Raw genomic sequence first — 20605 nt, 5'->3', positions numbered from 1 at the left:
GCATATCTCAATTCAGAGCATCATCATCCATTCAGTCCATCGTTATCTCAGATCAGCAGCACATAGATATCAGTTCAGCAACGCATTCAGCATCCATCTCCTCAGCGTTTCCTTCCCAGGCAACAAGGAGAGCATCAGCGTTTTCAGCATATAGACAGCATACATCAGTTCCAAGCATTCCCTTCAGCGTTTCCTTCCCAGGAGACAAGGGAAAGCCAGAGGGACAGCAGTTCATCCAGCATATAGTCTTCAAATCAGCATATTCAGCATCATAGGCAGCATATTCAGCATATAAGTCATCATTCCTACCTCCTACATAGAGGGAAGCCGGCATCGAAGGGTGGACCTCAGCATTGGAGCAAGGAACAGTCCTCATCTTCAGCATTCAGCCCATCCATCTCATCCCGAGAAGGATCTTCATCTAGGACAGCATCATAGATCTATTTAGATCTCATTGTAACCCATTCATCTAATATAGTTGCATTGCATTGCATTGACACAATCTGTCTATCTCTTGAGCATCATTAAGTGAAGGTTAGTTAGCCTAAGGTTGTGTTTACGATGGTCAATCCCTCACATGTCACAGAGAAGGGGGAAGGAGGGATGCGCAAGGGGACAGCAGTTCTATCTCTTGGCTGGCCGTACAGTCTAATAGGAACAGTCAGCATTTTTCTCTCTCTACAGACTGACTTGTTCTAGCTTTCCCTCTCCAGCAGCTTTTCCTCTCTCTTCTCAGTTTGCTGGTCGTACAGAAGGGGACAGCAGGCGGCAGTTTTTCCTCTCTCTCGTCAGTTTGCTGGCCGTACAAAAGGGGGCAGCACGCTGATCTGTTTGCTGGCCGTACAGTGGGCAGCAGGCAGTCTCTCTCTCTTTCCCTTGCACTAGCCGTACAGTGGGCAGCAGGCAGCTTCTCTCTCTCTTCTCCTTTCCACAGGTTGTGCAGTGGTACAGCAGCTGGGTAACTTCTTCTCCTCTCTTTACCACTCCCTCTTGGGCATTGGTTCAGGGGCTGTTTTGGAGGCATCAAGGGCTGTTTGGAGAGTTCTTCTGGGGCTGTTTTGGCACAGAGTTCGGCGCAGGGTTTGACACCGCACCGGGCTGTTGATTCATATTGGTTCTTGGAGTGGTTTGTGCTTTGATTCCTGTGCAGGTGTTTGCTGAGGAAGCTTTGTGGAAAATCCGGGGCAATATTGCTCCCGCACCTTGGTTTGGTTGTAAGTTGTAACCCTTTTATTCATTGGAATAAAGCAATTCCTACGGGGGTCTGGCCGTTCCGGCTCAATGTCATGTTGTTTTGATATTGTCTAATAGTAGTTAGGAAACAAATCTAACGTTGAAATCTATCTGACTCTTTTGATAAAGTTTTTTCTAGTTTCCGTGTGCCACTTTCCCTCATCAGGGCTGATTTATTTTGTATTGTTTATGGGCATTGGGCCATGACTATTGATTCATCATGATTCATGTGACATTAACACTTTAAACTTATAAGTTTTAACTTATGTAGTGTCTTGTATGGGTTTTTTTTTGTGTGGCATGGAATGATGGATGATTGGATCATATATCATGGACAGTGGACCATGGTCTTTGAATCATGATCATTTGACATTGATGATCATCCATGGATGATTATATATTTTTTGTTATTTGTGATTCAAAGACTGTAGGCTTCAAATTGATGTTTCCATGTATTCTATGCATTTAGTGTTATTTTTGCATATTTTATACAGTATATATTTGAAATTTTGTACATGCGAAAACCTATAGGTAGGAAACTTTGGGCTGATTTTACGAAACCCGTTTGAAACGCGTTTGAAACTTTTAGGAAACCCGTTTCAAACAACCCCCTAACTACTATGGACAGTCTATGGTTATTTTCCGTTGTGTTTTCATATCTTTGTTTGGCATCTGAAGTGTCTGTATATTGCTCCGGGTCCCCGTCGGGTTTCATCCTACGCTCCTACTAGTGATCACGGGCGGGTCCGAGGGGCATCCTCTGCGGGCCTGACGGCGAGGCAAGTTCTAGCCCTCCACAATCTTAAATGGTGGTAGGGTGTCATCAACATAATCGCCACAAGGACTACAGGAGGCTAGGGGAAGCCCACCGCTTATAAGCACCACATCTCGTGGTCAAGCTTACTAACAAGAACATAGTAAAACAATTGGGCGGTCCTTTAGCATTTAAGAACAAGACCTTCCCCGTCTGCTGCAAATAAAACACTGGCCGGGGAGACCTGAATACTCAACCCACTGCATAAGCTAGCCTTCATGGAGGTTGGGGAGCGCAACGACCGAAGGAGGAGCCTCCAGAGTGGCTATGCATACTCGAATGGATGAAATCCTCCTGCCCTGGTTACCAGCGCACTTCAAAACCTGATAAAGTGATCATCAATTGACCGAGAGGGGGGTTAATACTCCTTTTGGAGGCTTCAGAAGCAAACTGTACTGGGAAAACCAGATAAACCTGCAAGGGGGTCAGATGTGAGGTCAAAGCCGTAGTGCCATAGAGCAAAGAGCGCCTAAGCACTGCATATAGCGATGGGGCTCTACTCCATCAATTGATCAGCCGTGCGCAAGTGAATCAAACTCCACTTGGGAGTAGTCATGCCCAAGAAAAAAAATACGAGAGATTTTTTCACGATCACCAATGGGGCTGCCTTGGGCAAATCCCAATCTGACCACGTGCTAGGCGGCTCTCCCAACAATCTTGCAAACCAGTAAAGCAGCCTCAAGAGAGGAGACTATAGATGCCAAGAGCTGGAAGTCTGCTTCGGATTCAGAGACACATTGCATTCACAGGTTTTGTCTCATAGGCCCATTGGGTCTCTAGTAGACATTAATATATCTTTATTTCTTTCTACCTACTGGCTCTCTAATTTAGGTTTAGGTTCTAATTGAGGCGTTGGCAACTCAGCCAATGAAACTCCTGCTAGAATCTCCCCAGTTGTGATAAGAAGCCCTCCTACCTTAGAAGCTCTCCGACACTTGGACCAATACTCTGAGTCTTGGGTTGCTAATCAATTCCATGTGACTCCATCTTGTCACTATCTCATGCTGCCATGAAGTCTGTCACCATCTCGGTGATCTCCGCTCTGTATTGCTTAGCCCAGAGCCTTGCTCTTGTTGCAATTTGTATTGGGCTATCCATTCTTCATTTTGCTCACAATACTCAGCTTCACGTATGGCAAAAATTCCCATTCGTATTAAGCTAGGCATTCATCATCTTCCCAACATTACTGCTCTTGCCAGACTTTTGTGTGGAGTATTCACCGTTCATTGCTACTATGGCTGGGTTGTGTGTCGCCTAGGTGCTTTGAGGTTACACGGTCTCTACAAGACATCACAGCAGCAGATTGATGTCAACACCAAAGCACGGAGCGCCCACACCAAAATTCTCATGCGGCTCTAATACCATGCAAAACCTTGAAACAGGTCGCATGTTGGGATCCAACACCCAAACGCCCAGCAGCGCATTTGGGGAGAGAGGGTCCCTGCAGACTCAGCCATGGCCCATGATGAAGGCTAGCACTGGCTGGGCAATTTGTACCGCTTTGGATAGAAAGGAATAATACAAACCACCTGGCTGCAACTTGGACAAAGACTTCAAAAGAAATCTCCATGTCCCCAAATCAATTGGTCATAATATAAACCATGCTTATCTACCCTGAGTTGTTCCATCAATATCCTAGATTGGATAGCTCAAGGCAATAACAAAACCATGTCAAGCACTTCATTGGCAGAAAACGCATTTTAAGTTGGGAAAATCCATCCACAGACGAGCAGCCTAGTTAATAAGAAATTCAACTCTCAAGGTCGGTGCCAAGTTGAAACCACACTCACTGCAACTGCCAATCTTGATGTTGTCTATCACTGAATTAATAATTACTCACAGAAAAAAAACTGGGGAAATCCATTGCCATAGAACTTACATTCTGTCAAGAGGGTTCTCCTCCAATGCCATGAAGTCAGTGCATTTAGCCTGTGAGCATGGAACATGATCAGCATGGTTGCAGGTTACACTTAGCCAAGAACATTTTGACAAAGCCTTCTCCAAAACCGCTACTGATCTCAAGACTCTCCGCTTCCAATCTAGACAGCTCAATTTTCATCTACACTTTCCAAGCTGGTACTTACTTGCAAGAGGTCCAACATTTCTCCAGATGTAAGTACACAATCTACTTCGGTCAACCTTCCAGCTGCAGCTTCTCTGTGACTTTTACTTCCATCATCAATGGAGAACAAGAAATCGTCTCTTGAAGCCTCCAACTTCTTGTCGTAGCATGGCATCACAGTCACGTGATATATTTTATTGGGCCTGATTTATAATTTAGGCCCAACAGCAGCAATTCCATCACATTAGAAAAGATCAATCACAGTGCAAAATTTAATGCATTGTAAATGATGTGTGTCTCTTTGGTTATGTATGTGTACATGCATACATACATGTCATGTACATGAAAGTGAAAATGAGAATTAAAATGAAATGCAAATGCACGCGCACGTGTAGCACACAAATGCATATGCACTTACATGTGCACTTGTACATATATATGAAAGTACATACGTATGCATGTGTATGCAAACTGTGTGTGTTTGTGAACATGTTTATGTATACATATACGTACATGAAAGTTCATACACACATATATGTAACTGTGTGTGAAGGGTATGTGTATCTATATGCACATAACAGTATGTATGTACATAGTACATTATACGAATGTATGTATGTATATGTAATTATAAATGTATGTGCGTGCGTGCATGCGTGTGGTGTGTTAAGTGAAAATTTGTGTGCAAATACATGCATATGTGTATGTAAGTACATATGCATATACATACACAATATACCACCAAAGAGTTGCAAAGAAGAATCTTAGAAAAATGGCTGAAAACTGTGCATTCACTTACTTTAGACCCAGGTTATAGCATGCATAGCGCTTGATGATAGCACCCATGGCTTGCTGAGGGCTTTTCACAGAGCTTATATGCGGAAGTATGAAAGAGTCCAGGGTCTTCTCTGCATAGCAAACCCAACCTGTAATAAAAGGGTCAGTTAGTCATATGATGCAAATAATATCAACTTAATTATCCATATTGCAAAAAAGGAAAAAGGAAAGGTTGTGAATAATTACCAAACCCTAGTTGAAAGCATAACCAAAACTATTCTATGTTTCAACAGTTAGTAGCATGTACTATGGTTGCAGGACCCAGATGTCCAGGCATGCAAATGGAAAAAAATACCTGGACAAGATGATGCCAACAAGGGCAAGTCCTTGCCCTGAGCATTATTTTGGCTTTCCCGATGCGACTTATATCTTTTTATAAATTCTTCACATGATTCTACAAGAGACAAATCCCGGCTACAACTGGTGTCGAAGACCGCCTTCACACCCAGATTCTTAAAAAATGTTGTCAGCTTCTTCAGAGCCTAAAATGAAACAAATAATTAGCTTTGACCTTGCAAGGTATCCTTTCTTCATTTTCCACTGTTTTAAAAAAAGAAAAGTTCATATGGACATATGCCCGGGCATTACTTGAAGTGGTGTTATCCCATAATAACTAGCCAAACTGGCCCTAGATTGAGGGGATACTGAAACAATCACTGCTTTCTCCTGACCCGACAGTTGATTCATAAACTCATCAATGCTTTGTTGCTCCAGCATCACAGTCTCTGCTGATGTGATGCAGCCACTGCAGAAGCAAGTTGCAACCATAAAAGATCAATGACCATATTGGTATCTGAATGCTGAATTGGGGTTACACAAGCCAGTTATATGGGAGTACTATCCAAAAATAAATAAGACTGTATGAGAGAATCCTCAACACTTGCCGATGTGGTTGGGGCTGACTAAGCCCATGAAACATCTTGAGTTATCATTGAAGACTTGCTTATTGCAAGGGAAACTTTATATTTTTGCATTGACAACCATATCCTAAGGGCAATACCCCCTTTGCCCCAGATCCTAAGGGCAATACCCTCTTGTGACCCCCTTTGCCCCCGATCCTAAGGGCAATACCCCCTTTGTGACACACTTTGCCCCAGTTAGTGTTCAGATGGTCCAGATCCAGCGGGTTTCTGGTGTCTAGATGTGGGCAGGTAGCTTCCATCAGGGACAGGCTTGCTCATGGAGTGGCTTCATGTATGTGCAGGCTTGTCCAGGCCCCAGGCAGGGATCACACCCTTCCAGGCAGTCCGCATGCTCACTCACATGTGCATGTTGGAGCATTTTCACACTGATCTAGGTCCCACGTACACCCTTCTGGGCAGTCTGCCTGCAGCGTAGGCAGGCCAGGAAAGTGGCATGGGACAGCCTAGGGACAGACACCTCTGCACCCCAAAAGCTGGTAGGGCTGATCATAAACTGGTTGACCAGCATTCGACCAACAAACAGGCACGAGGGAAAGAGGGAGGCGGGTTTATGGAGTGTTTTGAGTGGGTGGGGTGAGAGGGCTAGAAATAGCCTCAACCACCACCATTCTTCACCATCATAGCTGTGAGCTTCAGCTCTTCCTCCCTCAGCACATGAGTGGCCCAGGGACCAGAATGGCAGCAAAACAGGAGCAAATGACAAACATAGTTTCCTAAAAAGGCTTGAGTTTCAGGCTTCAGCCTTCAAAATTCAGCCATAGTTTCACATTCTTGTACATAGAGCTTTTTCTCTCAAAAGTGAAAAATTTATAGAGTTTAGGTATCTCTTTGTGCATGTGCTTTGAATCTTCTAAAGTCTTCTGTGGCATCTCTCTATTATTGGCCTGCCAAAGGCAAAGGCCTTAGTGGTCGATTTTACAATTTCCCTAGGGGAACTCTCGAGAAAAACTATGATTGAATATTTAAAGCCTTGGGGTTCTTCTAGGAAGAGTGATGATTGTGAGGACTTCCTAGTCTATTACGACATAATTAAAGTTGAATACAAGAACTAAAGATAATTAGAGAGCGGAAAGCTAGGTTGTTTGTATTGAGACACAAGGCCTTGTTAAAAAAGGCCCGAAGAGGTACAAATGAAGGGGAACATCCCTGACGAAAGGGTGTGACTCTTGAATGAATAGTTATGTCTTTTGGACGTAGAGGTGTGTCCTTTAATCAATAGATGTGTCCCTTTGAAGAGACGTGTCCCTTGATGATGACCCATGTGACAAGGTGTGACCCTTCACTGGTGTCCTTTCAATGATTAAGAGCAATTAAGGGTAAGTCACAATCGTGACATTCCCTCGCACTTAAAACAAGATCCATGGTTATATAAGTGACTATTGTTAGCGAAAGAACTTTTGAAGTAATTCTGGGTACTATTGTAGATCTTCATCACTTTGCCAAGTTGAATCTAAATCATCCAAGTCTTTCCATTGGACTAAGAATTCTGTAATAAACTTCTGCCGAGTTTCTTTCTGTCGTATATCAAGAATCTTTTCTGGAATTAAGATCATATGCTCATCTTCAACCTCTGGAACATAATCTGAAATATCTGGAATGGGAGAATCTCCTTGTACAAACTTCTTAATCCATGATATGTGAAAAGTCGGATAAATCTTTCCCCATGAAAGTGGTAACTCCAACTTATAACGCAAAAGAGAATTCTTCTTAACAATCCAAAAACAACCATAGTAACGTGATCGCAATTTTGGAAACATTGATTTCACTGTTTTATATCGATGAGGAGCCACGAACAAAAGAACCATGTCACCTTCTTTGAATTCATCATGTCGGCGTCGTCGGTTAGCTACTTGTTGATATTGTTCTTAAACTCGAATCATCTGATCTCGAACTTGAAGAAGAACATCTTACATTTCTTGAACTAACTGATCTGCTAATGCCACCTTGTGTTGAAGAACAAAGTTTGATGGTACAATTGGTGTATGAACATAAGCGGCTTGAAAAGGACTCATTCCTATTGCTGTGTGATGAGAATTATTGTAAGCAAATTCCATCAATGGTAGATAATCTTCCCAAGATGCTAAGCGAGACTGAATATAATGTCGAAGCATCTCTTCAAGAATTTGATTAAATCTTTCAGTTTGGCCATCTGTATGTGGATGATAGGCTGAACTGAACAATAAATTTGTGCCAAGTGACTTAAAAAGTGACGTCCAAAAATGTCCTATAAACTTAGGATCTCGATCTGAAATAATGGACTTTGGCAACCCATGTATCTTGAAAACATACTGAAGAAATAATGAAGCAATAGCCGAAGCTTGAGTTGTCTTCTTGCATGGTATAAAATGTGCCATCTTGGACAATGTGTCGACCACCACCATTATCTGTGTATTACCTTTCGATGAACGAGGTAAAGATGTAATGAAATCCATACTAATACTTTCCCAACGTTCATTTGGTACTGGTAGTGGTTGTAGAAGACTAGCTGGAGCTTGTCTACTGGCTTTCGTTTGTTGACAAGAAAAACATGCTGTAACAAACTTTATAACATCTTGCTTCATTTGAGGCCAATAATAAGAAGCTGTCAGCAACCGATATGTCTTGTTAATACCAAGATAAGCTGCATAAGGAACCTCATGATGTTCCTTTACCAAGAGTTTACGCATACTTGTGTTATAAGGGACACAAATGCAATCTTGATAATATAATAAGCCATGGACAAGAGAATAAGCTACATAAATCTTCAAATCAGAAGGACTAGAGTGTGGAGTTGTAATCACTCGAAAAGCATTTGCAAAATCTCGATCGTGTGCATAATGATCCACAAAAGCTGCTGGAATGTCAATTTGAACTCTGTAGAAATCGCCTTTGCTAAGGCTTGAGGCATTTGGCTAAGAGCATCAGCAACCACATTAGAAAGGCCAGGAACATATTCAATAGTCATATGGAAGTTTGCCAAATACTCCACCCATCTGCCTTGTCGTGCATTCATAACTGGTTGGGTGAAAATATACTTTAAGGAATGATGATCTGTCTTCACAACAGAATCTGCTCCCAAAAGATAATGTTTCCAGGCTCGATAAGCATGACAATTGCCAAGAATTCCTTATCATACACTTGATAATGCTTTTGAATTGTTGAATGCTTACGACTGTCAAAGGCGATGGCTAGGCCTTGTTGCATGAGAACTGCACCAGTTGCAAGATCAGAAGCATCTGTCATAACTTCGAAAGGAAGATTGGGATCTACAATTGCCATTACCGGAGTTGTTGTCAATGCCACCTTTAGCTTGTCAGAGACATGAGAAGCATCATCTGTCCATCGGAAAGCAGGTGTTGATTTCAAAACCTCTGTCAAAGGTGCTGTAATTTTTGAAAACTTAAAGTATTTCGTGTGATAAAAATTGGCAAGACCCAAGAACGATATGACATCATGGATATTTTGTGTTGTCGGCCAATCCTAAATACCTTGTATCTTCTTAGGATCAACAGAAATGCCTTCAACTGAAATGATGTGCCCAAGGTACTCTAGTGATGCCTTGAAAAATACACTCTTTTTTGGGTTGATAAAAAGTGCATTATCTCGTAAAATCTGGAAAACTGCATATAGATGCTTTTTGTGCTCATCGATTGAAGCACTAAATACCAGAATATCATCCAAATAAATAATCACGAACTTGTTCAGAAATGGTCGAAAGATGTCATTCATGAGACTCATAAAAGTTACCGGGGCATTGGTTAACCCGAAAGGCATGACCAAATACTCATAATGTCCATACTTCGTGCAAAAGGCAGTCTTGTGCTCATCACCTTCACGAATACGGATCTAATGATATCCGGACTTGAGATCAATCTTGGAAAATACTTTGGCATGAAGCAACTAATTAAATAATTCATCAATCCGAGGAAGAGAATATTTATTTTTGATGGTCAGTTTATTAAGGGCACGATAATCAATGCAAAGTCACATTGACTTATCTTTCTTTTTCACGAGCAAAACTGGTGCACCAAAAGGACTCTGACTTGGACGAATATGACCCTTGTCCAAGAGTTCCATTAGCTAGCGTTGGATTTCTTGGGATTCAACAAAAGAGACCAAATACGGAGCACGAGTTGGTGGCGAATTGCCAAGAAGTGAATCAATCGGATGATCCACAGGACGTCGAAAAGGCAAAACTGGAGGTAGCTCTGCAAGAAACAAATCCAAATGCGGGGCAAAGAAGGGTTGTGCCAAATATGCCACCTTGGAATTCTGGTCAGGCACCGTCTCCGTAGCAAAGAAAACCATTAAGAGTGTTGAAGAGCAATCGGCCTTACGAACCCACCACCTTGCCTGTAATGCGGGAAGGTTGGTGTGGAGGGTTAATCGCAAACACCTTGGAGATCGATGTCCATACCATCTTTGACAAACTGTAAAGTGTGGCTGCGGAAACTGATGATAGGATCATACTGATATAGCCATTGTTGACCCAAGATCATATCGTGTTGGGACAAAGGCATAACCTCAAAATCCATCTTATCACGGTATTGGTGAATACAAAAGGAAAGTCGAGGAGCCGTCATAGTGCAATTAAAACCCGATCCATCTGCCAACTCAATCTCATCAGTCTGAGTACTACGAGTGGTGCGTATCTTCCAGCGTTGCACCATAGCTGTGGCCACAAAATTGTGAGAACATCCGCTGTCAATTAGGATGGTAATGGGACAGCCAGAAATAGACACAGAGGCTGGGATTGAAGAGGCAAGATGTGTTTGAGCCACTATGTAATAATGCAAGCTTGCACATGCTGGGATATAACCATAACACGCTTGCTTTTGGAAGTTTCTGCAAACTGGACCTGAGAATTGTCTTCGGAGGTGGAAGGTTCTACATTGGAGTTCTGTCGATTACTAGATCGTTTAGGGCATTCGAACCATCAATGGTCTCCAGAACAAATGGTGCAGAGACCCGTCTTCTGTTGAGACTGGTAGTAGACTGCTTTGGGTTTCGTGAATGGTCGCGTCCACAGTTACGACCACGGTCTGATCCTCGTGATTGATAAGATTGTTGGCGCCATGGTCGGTTAGAAAAGGACCCCTCTCGTTGTCGAGGCTTCTGGAAAGACTGTTGCTGCTGCTGCTGCTGCTGCTGCTAAGAACTGGGGCGAGGTTGAGAACCGCCACAGGATTTAGAACCATCACGAACAAATTTGTTGCCGTTGCCGAAAGTAGAAGATCCTAGGCGACCTTGTGACGAAGATCCCCGTTGTGTGGCCGGGATGTCGGCTATGCGTTCAGCATAGCGAATAGCAGCTGCAAGGTCGACTGGGTCATGTTTGTGAAGATCGGTGCGCAACGTGGGAGTAAGTCCCTCGACAAAAGCATGTAGCTTGTCTTCTGGGGACAATGTGGAGATCTCCAGTACCAAGCTGGTAAACTACGAGATATAGTTTGGGTCAAATGGCGTAAGCGAGATCGTGCTTGAAAATCCACATTGGCAAGTACAAACTGCTTACGGATGACACGCTCGAATTTGTCCCACGTCTTGACGGTCTTCCCATCAGACAGTCACCGTTACCACCATAAAGATGCATTGTCTTTTGACAAAGACGCGGCGAAGGTAATCTTTCATGCATCGGTGAGGTCCATGGAATCGAAGTACAAGCGGAGCTTGTACAACCATTGGTCAAGTGTACGCTTATTGCGTTGACCAAAAAAGGGTTCAGGAGGTTTTATGTCCAGCTTCTTAGTTTTAGATGCTTGTAACAAGCGATAAATTACTTTTAAGTCATCAGCTTCTCCCTCTGGGGATACAATGTCGGTGTCTGGAATTGGTATGTCAATCGAGGCCGTTGAACTCGCAGGTTGAGAGTGTCGGGACTGCATCTGCTACATCTGCGACGTAAGAGTCTCCAAAGTCTTCTAGAGTTGACTTTGCATAGTTGCCATTTGGTTCTGCATCTCTTGTTACCATTGGGTGAGAGCAGGTTCATCTTTAATGATTGGTTCATCCGCCATGGTAAGGGATGCAACTGGATTACTTTGCTAAAGCTCCTGCTAGCGTTGTTGTGCCCTAGTGAGAACCATCGCCAAAAGAGCGAGTGGGTCCCATGGAGGAAGGCTGAGGCGAGGCTGTCAATGGAGGAGCAGGAATAGACCACCCGGTGTAGCGTGGTCGATCAAGAGGAGAGAGTAAAGGGCTAGGACTAGGAGTGGCAGCTGGTGGTGAAGGAGTGGATGTCCGAGGAGTATATGTGGGTGTGGAAGGTCGAACACTGAATTCCAAGTATTAATCTCGTGGTAGACGAGAGATGCTTCCGGAATGGCAAGGCCAAGGTAAGGGTGCCACTCGATGAGGAAACTGTAATGATGCAGGTCTCGGGCAAGGTATGTATCCTAAAAATCCACACGTCAAAGTCCCGGTCACGGGATGTGGGTGTGGCAACTTGGATTCGGAAATAGGCTGGAGGAGCAGGAGTTAGCACTAGAGCAAGAGAGGTTACACATACGGGAGAGGGTGCGTCCTGAATATAGCTGAACTCGTATGGTCCCTCGGCCATAAGCCACCACCGTAGGAAATTTTACTGGAAGAGGGTGAAGTGTGTCCAGCAAATATGAGTTGGTGTTTTCAGCCCGTAACAAGTGATATTGGCCCCGGATATATTTTGTGCCCGAAAGATAATGAAGTGGCTGGTTTCTGAAGTAGAAAAATGCCACATATTAATTTTTACAGGCACAAGGAAAGATCACACCTGAGAACTGTGTGGAGAATATTGCCATTGAGAATTGCAGAGGCCATGATGATCAGCAGGTAATGAAGGACCATGAACCAGGCTGAAACGAACAGAATGCTGGTCAAAAACGACACGCCAGGTTGGTGTACTTTTTTTTTTTTTAATGCGGGCTGGCTGTTGGGTTCTCTTTTTTTTTTTCTTTCTTTTTGTTTTTTCTTAGCACTGGTCGCTGGCCGTGGGGTTCTCCTTGCTTTTTTTTTTCTTAGCACTGGTTGCTGTCGGGTTTCTTTGCGCGAGTCAGGCTGCCGGGTTGCCTTTCGTTGGTCAAGCTGCCGTTGGGTGCTGGCCGCCGGCTGCTCACAAGAAACCTAGCCAAGTATATGCCTGTCTACTAATCCCTAATCCCGGGGCTCCCTAACCCCACTACATTAGGTCCCTAATCCATAGATTAATGTCCAGGTATATAATCACCAAAGCCTGCCCGAAGGCCTTCGACATCAACCTACATACTTGCCATGTGCATAGCTTGAGCATGTCTGCTCTCCTGGTCCATGCCAAGCCTTAAGTGGTGCATCTTCACAACTGTCTTATAATAACCCAGACCCTCTACGCCATAAATAGCTAACCTACTATAAACGGCCATTAAGCATGTTTTATCAATCCAAGAACCATAGCCAAGTGAGATTCCCCCGGTCGGGGTTGAGCACAATCTTGGCAAACACTTAAGCTATTAACATAATTAAACAATTTTAAATGGCGCAACACAATAGAGTAAGAAGCTGAATTTTATTTTTGCACACTGCACTAGGGCCGGAAAGGGCCGACCCCCCCTTGTAATAGATTTTATTATCAAGGAAAACTGTTACAAGCCTCACGGGCATTCACATGCCAAACTGTTCAAGTGCATCCATGATCATGAAAACAGCATTGCAAACAAATTTGTCGTAGACGATGGAATCCATAGCTTCACTTGAGAGTAGCTTCGTTCCTTGATTCCTTGAAGCTTGTCAAACGCAGCTATGCTCCACTGGCATCCATACACATACACATGTGTGTGCCAGGACCGAGACATAGGAGACCATATTGACAAAGCATACGAATCTCAAATTGAAAATTGCTTGCAAAATGCTCTTACCAAGTATTGGACGATCAATGTCGAGCTCCACCTCCGTGCGGACGAACTACAGCTTGAATGTGACCGTTTTCCACTTCCGGCTGAAATTAGGGTTTCTGATTTTTAGGGTTTTAAGCAAGTTATATGAGTCCAAAATTGGGCATTTTGGGCTCTTTAGATGCCTATGAGTAAGGGGCACAGCTTGGTATGGTTTCCTCCAAAATTAGGGTTTCTGAAATTAGGGTTTCTGCAGAATTAGGGTTTCTGAAAATTAGGGTTTCAGCAGAATTTGGGGGCGGTAGAATGGTTAGGAGACTCCATATTCATTTAGAAGAGAGAGATAGAGTGAAAAGGTGAGCAACTGGAGGCTTAACTGTGAAAGGAAGAATCTTCAAGCTTTCCATTGGAGTTGGGAGCAAGAGGGAATGAAAATCAGCACTCTCACCAAGCAAAAAGTTAGAGAGAATAACAAAAATAGGCTCTCTTGAAGGGGGGCGCCTATTTCTAGAGAGAGAGTGTAGAGAGAGGTAATTTTCAAAATGAGTAATAGCATGGTGGCAGGTCCTCATACTGCCACCCAGTCCATAACCATCCCTTTTCCACACAAATTTAGTGGGAAGGGTGCCTGGACACTCGCCTAGCCGACCGGAAGGGAATTCTAGTCTATTCTTACTTATAGTTTGTCCGCCCGAGCTTTAATGAAGTGTGGACGCCCAATCTCACTTATAACTTGGGCGGACACACTTATTAAAGTGTGGACCTGCAAAACAAAGAATACATTGCTTTAACTCATAAAAAAGTAAAGTGGTGTACTTACCACCTGTCTACAGCCCACAAACGAGGTCAGAATACAGTTTCACTCGCACGGTTCACAAGAGGGCGTCCCCTACATGTGAACTACACAAACAAATCTTGCATGCAATCAAATAGTTCATGCAAAGACAGGATTTTTTAACTTGCAAACATGTTATGCAAGGATGCATTGAACAGTCTCCCTATTCATTTAGCTTGTAGTCCGTGGTACCACACTCTGGATTTGGGCGCAGATACACAATCCCAACCCATATATCCAGCCTACTGGCTCTCGGTGTAGACATAAGTCCCCAACCATAAGATGCCAGTCCATCCTACAGAACTCGTCCATAGGCCTGAAGCGCAGAGAATGCCCAAATAGTGACATCCTCCCCTGCTTCTAAACAGTTGACCGCAACTGAAATGCTTCCAAATATGCTTGGAGGAGCTGCGGATACTCCTGGAAGTATGTTTCATCCATCCATTTTGCATCCATAGGAGAATAGTTCTTGAATTTCACAAGGTAGCGCCTCTGGAGTTTGCCACCTGCAAACTTTCGCTCCTTATGAAACACAATTTGCTCTGGCTGCAATACCTCTTCCAGCTCTTCCACCTCTGGTGGATCTTCCATAACCGGTTCCAAAGGTTCCGGTCCCACATATTTGCGCAAGAGGCTCACATGGAATGCATTATGAATCTTCCAATGATCCGGTAAAGCAAGTCGAAAAGCCACATCATTGATCTTCTTGATCACCTTGAAGGGTCCATAATACCTGGTAGAGAGTTTTGGGCATGCTCTCTCCTTGCCAGACCTCTTCCTGAGTCTAGCTTTCTCAAATTTTAGCAATACCAAGTCATTCTCTTTAATGTCCAATTGCCTTCTATGCTTGTCGGCAGCTTTCTTATGCTTTGCTTGAGAGCGTGCAATGGCTGTCCGAACTTGTGAAAAGGCAATATCAAGGTCCCTGACAAAGTCATCAGCAGCAAATATCTCATCTTTTGTGCGTAAGATAGGTGGCAATACCACTTTGCCATAAATGATCTCAAATGGGGCCTTGCCTGTAGAAGCATGTACCGTATTATTGTATGCAAATTCTACAAGCGGTAGATACTTTTCCCAAGAAGATTTCTGATCTGTCACATAGCATTTAAGCAAATCCAACACAGCTGAATTTGCAGCTTCACTTTGTCCATCCGTTTGAGGATGATAAGCTGAAGAAAAATTCAGCTTTGTGCCCATGTTATCAAAAAGAGCTCTCCAAAAGAGGCTTGTTGTTCGGGGATCCCTGTCTCCCACAATTGATTTGGGCATACCATGGTGTTTAAATACCTGTGACACAAAAATTTTGACCATATGTTCTGGTTTTATGGTCTTTTTGACAGGTAGAAAATGTGCTTGTTTACTAAACCTGTCCACAATTGTCCATATTGCATCATTGCCATTTGGGGTGCGGGGCAAATCCATAATAAAATCCATTGCAATGCTTTCCCATGGCTGGTCCGGAATAGGCAAAGGCTGAAGCAAACCAGGAGTCTTTTGCCTATCAAATTTTACCTTTTGGCAGGTGACACATGCACGTACATAGGCTTCTATATCTTTCCTCATACCTGGCCAAAAGAAGTATCTCTCAATCATTTGAGTAGTAGGGAGTATCCCTCTATGCCCTCCATAAGGTGGTGCATGACATTCATCCAAAACTTTTTGTCTCATGTTTGAAACCACACATAAGCAGTTATCCTTCATGATATAACCATCTTTGACCACATAAGAAGCATGTGTATGACCAGTCATTAAATCAGCCCATAAATCTGAAAAATCAGCATCCAAATGGTACATTTCTCGCATAGTAGACAAGTCTTGATGAGAAGCAACCGAAATTGCAGCCACATATGGTTTTCTGGACAATGCATCTGCTACCACATTTTTCTTGCCAGGAGTATGCAAAATCTGAAAATGAAACATTGAGAGAAAATTGGCCATTCTCATTTGTTTCTCAGAGAGTTTAGTTTGCGTAAGAAAGTACCGCAAACTTTGGTGATCAGTTTTGACAACAAATTCAGCTCCCAATAAGTAATGTTTCCATACTGTGAGAGCATGAATGACGGCCAATAATTCCTTCTGATAAACATCAAGAGTAAGTTCAGCATTTTGCAATCTCCTGCTTTCAAATGCAATGGCATGTCCTTCTTGATTTAAGACGGCTCCAATGCAATTGCCACAAGCATCACATTCTACCACAAATGGCTTTTGCAAGTCTGGAATGATTAAGACTGGCCCTGTGATAATGGCATTTTTGAGCTTATTGAAAGCATTAATCTCAACCTCTGTCCATTTAAACATAGGACGTTTCTTGGTGAGTTCATGCAATGGTGAAGCAATCATTGCAAAGTGAAAGATAAATCTCCTGTAATATGAACATAGACCAAGAAAGCTTCGGACTTCATGAATAGATTTAAGTTCTGGCCAATCTTTGATGGTTTGGATCTTTGCAGGATCCATTCGTACACCATCCTTTGATACTATGTGTCCCAAGTAGTGAATCTCTGAAAGGAAAAATTCACTCTTTTTGGCGTTGATCATAAGCTTATGCTGCCTTAGTTCTTCAAAGACCACTCTTAAGTGCTTTTTGTGATCCTCCTCATTCTTGGAGAATACAAGAATGTCATCAAAGAACACACCTGTAAAAGTTCTATGATTTCTGAAAATTCGGTCCATCATGCGATTGAAAGTAGCCGGGGCATTTGTAAGACCGAATGGCATAACCAAATACTCATAGAGACCAAAAGAAGTGCGAAATGCTGTCTTATGTACATCCTGTGGCATCACTCGCACTTGATGATAGCCGCTTTTAAGATCAATGCGACTAAAACAAGATGATCCATCCAGCTTGTCCAAGATATCATCAATCCTCGGTATGGGAAACCGATTCTTGATGGTAATCTTATTTAATGCCCTGTAATCCACACACATACGGAATGAACCGTCTTTCTTTTGTACAAGAAGAACGGGTGAACAAAATGGCGAAGAACTAGGCCGCACCAAGCCTTTCTCAAGTAGTTCACCCACTTGTTTCATAATCTCTTCTTGTTGGCAAGCACTAACACGATATGCTGGCCTATTTGGAGGTGAATTCCCTGGAACTAATTCAATGCGGTGATCTTCTGGCCGTGAAGGAGGCATTACATTAGGTAAAGAGTCAGCAAAACAATCCCCGAATTCGCTTAAAAATTTCAGCCTCTCTTTAGTAAGAGTGTCCACATGTACATTACTGTGTTCCACATTATCACGTACAAAAACCAAGTACGAAGAAACACTCTTTTTCATTGCTTTATTGATTTGTATATGAGATACAACGGGGATAGTATCACCCGACACACCTGCATCTAAATGATGCTCTCTACCTTTATACATAAAAGTGATTTTGTTGGTCTTGTAATTCTTGGTAGGCTCAAGGCGTGCATGCCAAGGTTTTCCCAGTAATACATCACATCCACTAAGAGGGGCAACGAGAAAGTTCTCGTGGTCGAGGTATCCTTGGATATGCATTCGCAGCTTTCCAATAAGGGGTGTAACCTTCACATCTTTTTCCAGAAAAGCTGAACATGCATGAATTTCGGGTCCCATGTCACCTACTTCAATCCCCAAGGCAGCAGCCATATCAGTGGAGATGAAGTTGTCAGTGGAGCAGTCATCAAACATGAATAAAGCTGGCTGGTCTTTTAGTTGTCCCCATGCTTTGCATACCATTCTATGCATGTTTGCATGTCCCGTGTTGCCCTGTACATCATATACCATATTCACATGCACTTTAGGCTCTTCTGGCTTCTTATTCTTGTTAGGGCATTGTGGAGAGATGTGATCTTTACTACCACATTTAAAGCATTTGCCTTCACGAATGTATTGTACCCTTTGTTGAGGAGTCAAGCCATAAACACCCTTTTTCTGCCACGGTTTCTTTTCTTTTGCATTTTCAGCTCTTTGAGGGGGCTTTACATCCTTCAAATCTGAATTTTCAGCTTTGTGCATGGCTTTGAAATCTCTTCTAAAGGGCTGTCCACCCTTTTGTACATTAAAACCAGCTTTCTCCTTACCCTTGCCCAAGCTTTGGTCAATTCTAGATTGCACCCATTTGACATTAAGCTCTTCGGAAGCCAAGACCGAGTTTATGAGTTGACGAAGAGTTTGGTTTGGATAGATTTGTAGTCCTCTTTGGAAGATGGGTTGCAATCCTGACTCAAATTTCCTCTTCTTTTCTTCTTCAGAAACGGTCATGAAGGGTAACACTTCCATTAATACCTCCCAAAATTTGGAGACGTAAGAGGTAATGGATTGCCCTTCTTTTTGCTCCAACCTGTCCCACTTCCTGCATATATCCTGAGTAAAATTTGGAGGCAAAAATTGATCATAAAACTTTTGTTTGAATTCAGCCCATGTAGAAATGGTGTTGCCGGAAAGCTTCTCGGCCAACCACCAATGAGCAGCAGTGCCTTTCATGTACATGCCCACATGTCTGAGTTTTGATGATTCTGAAAATTCTCCCTCATGAAAAGCAATTTCAAATTGGGAGATAAAAGATAGAGCTTTGGTAGAATCATATTCTCCATGAAAATACTCAAACTTAACTGTTTTGTCACCTGCAGTAAACTCTTTAGTCTTCTTCTTCTTATGTTGATGCGTTTCCTCTTCATCACTCTCGATTGGTTGCTTATTTGCTTCATTAGTAGGAACATATCGCTCAATTCCATCATGAGGAGGGGCTGATTTATGAGTTGGTTCCTTGAGAAGACTTTCATGAGCTTTAATAGATGACCTGTGGGGAGGAGAAACATGTGCGGTAGAGGCATGATGAGAGGTAGCAGACGCCTCTTCTCTTTCCTGTCGCACAATAGATTTAAGCTTTGATGTTTCAGCTGCATGTTGATTCATAAGAGGAGGCTTTTTAAACCTAAGCCCTCCTTCCTTTCGAGTAACTACATCACCTTGTCCCATGAGGTAAGAGACAGCCATATCTCTTGGTTGAACCCCCAATTCCATGGCAACATTTTCCAATGCATCATTCACAAAAGGAGAATGCTTTGACACACGAGATACATGCCTTGACTGTGAGTCTTCATGCATATCCTTGAGTTGTTTTTGCATCATACATAATCGCCTTTTGAGGTCTGCAATTTCAGCCTGCATAGCATCATGTGCATCACTCTGTATAGCCTTCTCCTTACCTCGGGATGGCTGTCCCATATATACATGAGTTGCATTTCCTTCCCTTCTAACATAAGATGGCTGTCCGGCATGTGCAATACCATCATGTGACCCAAGAAAAACATTTTCAGCAGTGTATTGTTCATGCATTTGAGTATCATCATGCACATTGTCTCCTCTTGGCTTCACATATGTACTCTTCCTTGGATTTACATCCCGTGAAGTACCTGTTTGGCTCGCCATAATGCTTAAGAATGCTAACAGCTAGTGTAAGCTAGATTAGGACCGTCTTCCACACAGAAAGGAGGAAGATCCTAGGCTCTGATACCAATGAGATTCCCCCGGTCGGGGTTGAGCACAATCTTGGCAAACACTTAAGCTATTAACATAATTAAACAATTTTAAATGGCGCAACACAATAGAGTAAGAAGCTGAATTTTATTTTTGCACACTGCACTAGGGCCGGAAAGGGCCGACCCCCCCTTGTAATAGATTTTATTATCAAGGAAAACTGTTACAAGCCTCACGGGCATTCACATGCCAAACTGTTCAAGTGCATCCATGATCATGAAAACAGCATTGCAAACAAATTTGTCGTAGACGATGGAATCCATAGCTTCACTTGAGAGTAGCTTCGTTCCTTGATTCCTTGAAGCTTGTCAAACGCAGCTATGCTCCACTGGCATCCATACACATACACATGTGTGTGCCAGGACCGAGACATAGGAGACCATATTGACAAAGCATACGAATCTCAAATTGAAAATTGCTTGCAAAATGCTCTTACCAAGTATTGGACGATCAATGTCGAGCTCCACCTCCGTGCGGACGAACTACAGCTTGAATGTGACCGTTTTCCACTTCCGGTTGAAATTAGGGTTTCTGATTTTTAGGGTTTTAAGCAAGTTATATGAGTCC

The 20605-nt window shown here is 43.0% G+C and overlaps 1 protein-coding gene across 1 annotated transcript in view; it reads right to left on the bottom strand.

Annotated features, from left to right (window-relative positions):
* Positions 1–20605, bottom strand: part of NAR1 (ferredoxin hydrogenase) — a 57890-nt gene that overhangs the window by 15230 nt on the left and 22055 nt on the right. Inside the window, exons 3-7 of the mRNA XM_086800704.1 lie at positions 5535–5691; positions 5242–5428; positions 4909–5035; positions 4132–4312; positions 3927–3976 (exon numbers count right to left, since the gene is read on the bottom strand). Of these exons, the coding sequence (XP_086656830.1) occupies positions 3927–3976; positions 4132–4312; positions 4909–5035; positions 5242–5428; positions 5535–5691 (702 nt within the window). The remainder of the gene's footprint in view (positions 1–3926; positions 3977–4131; positions 4313–4908; positions 5036–5241; positions 5429–5534; positions 5692–20605) is intronic.

The sequence above is a fragment of the Cibotium barometz genome, chromosome 7 (genome assembly GCF_041138505.1).
Source record: "Cibotium barometz isolate CiBa-2024 chromosome 7, ASM4113850v1, whole genome shotgun sequence".
In the NCBI taxonomy this organism is placed as follows: Eukaryota; Viridiplantae; Streptophyta; class Polypodiopsida; order Cyatheales; family Cibotiaceae; genus Cibotium; species Cibotium barometz.
Note: the sequence above shows the minus strand (reverse complement) of the source record. Positions and strands in the feature narration are given on the sequence as shown.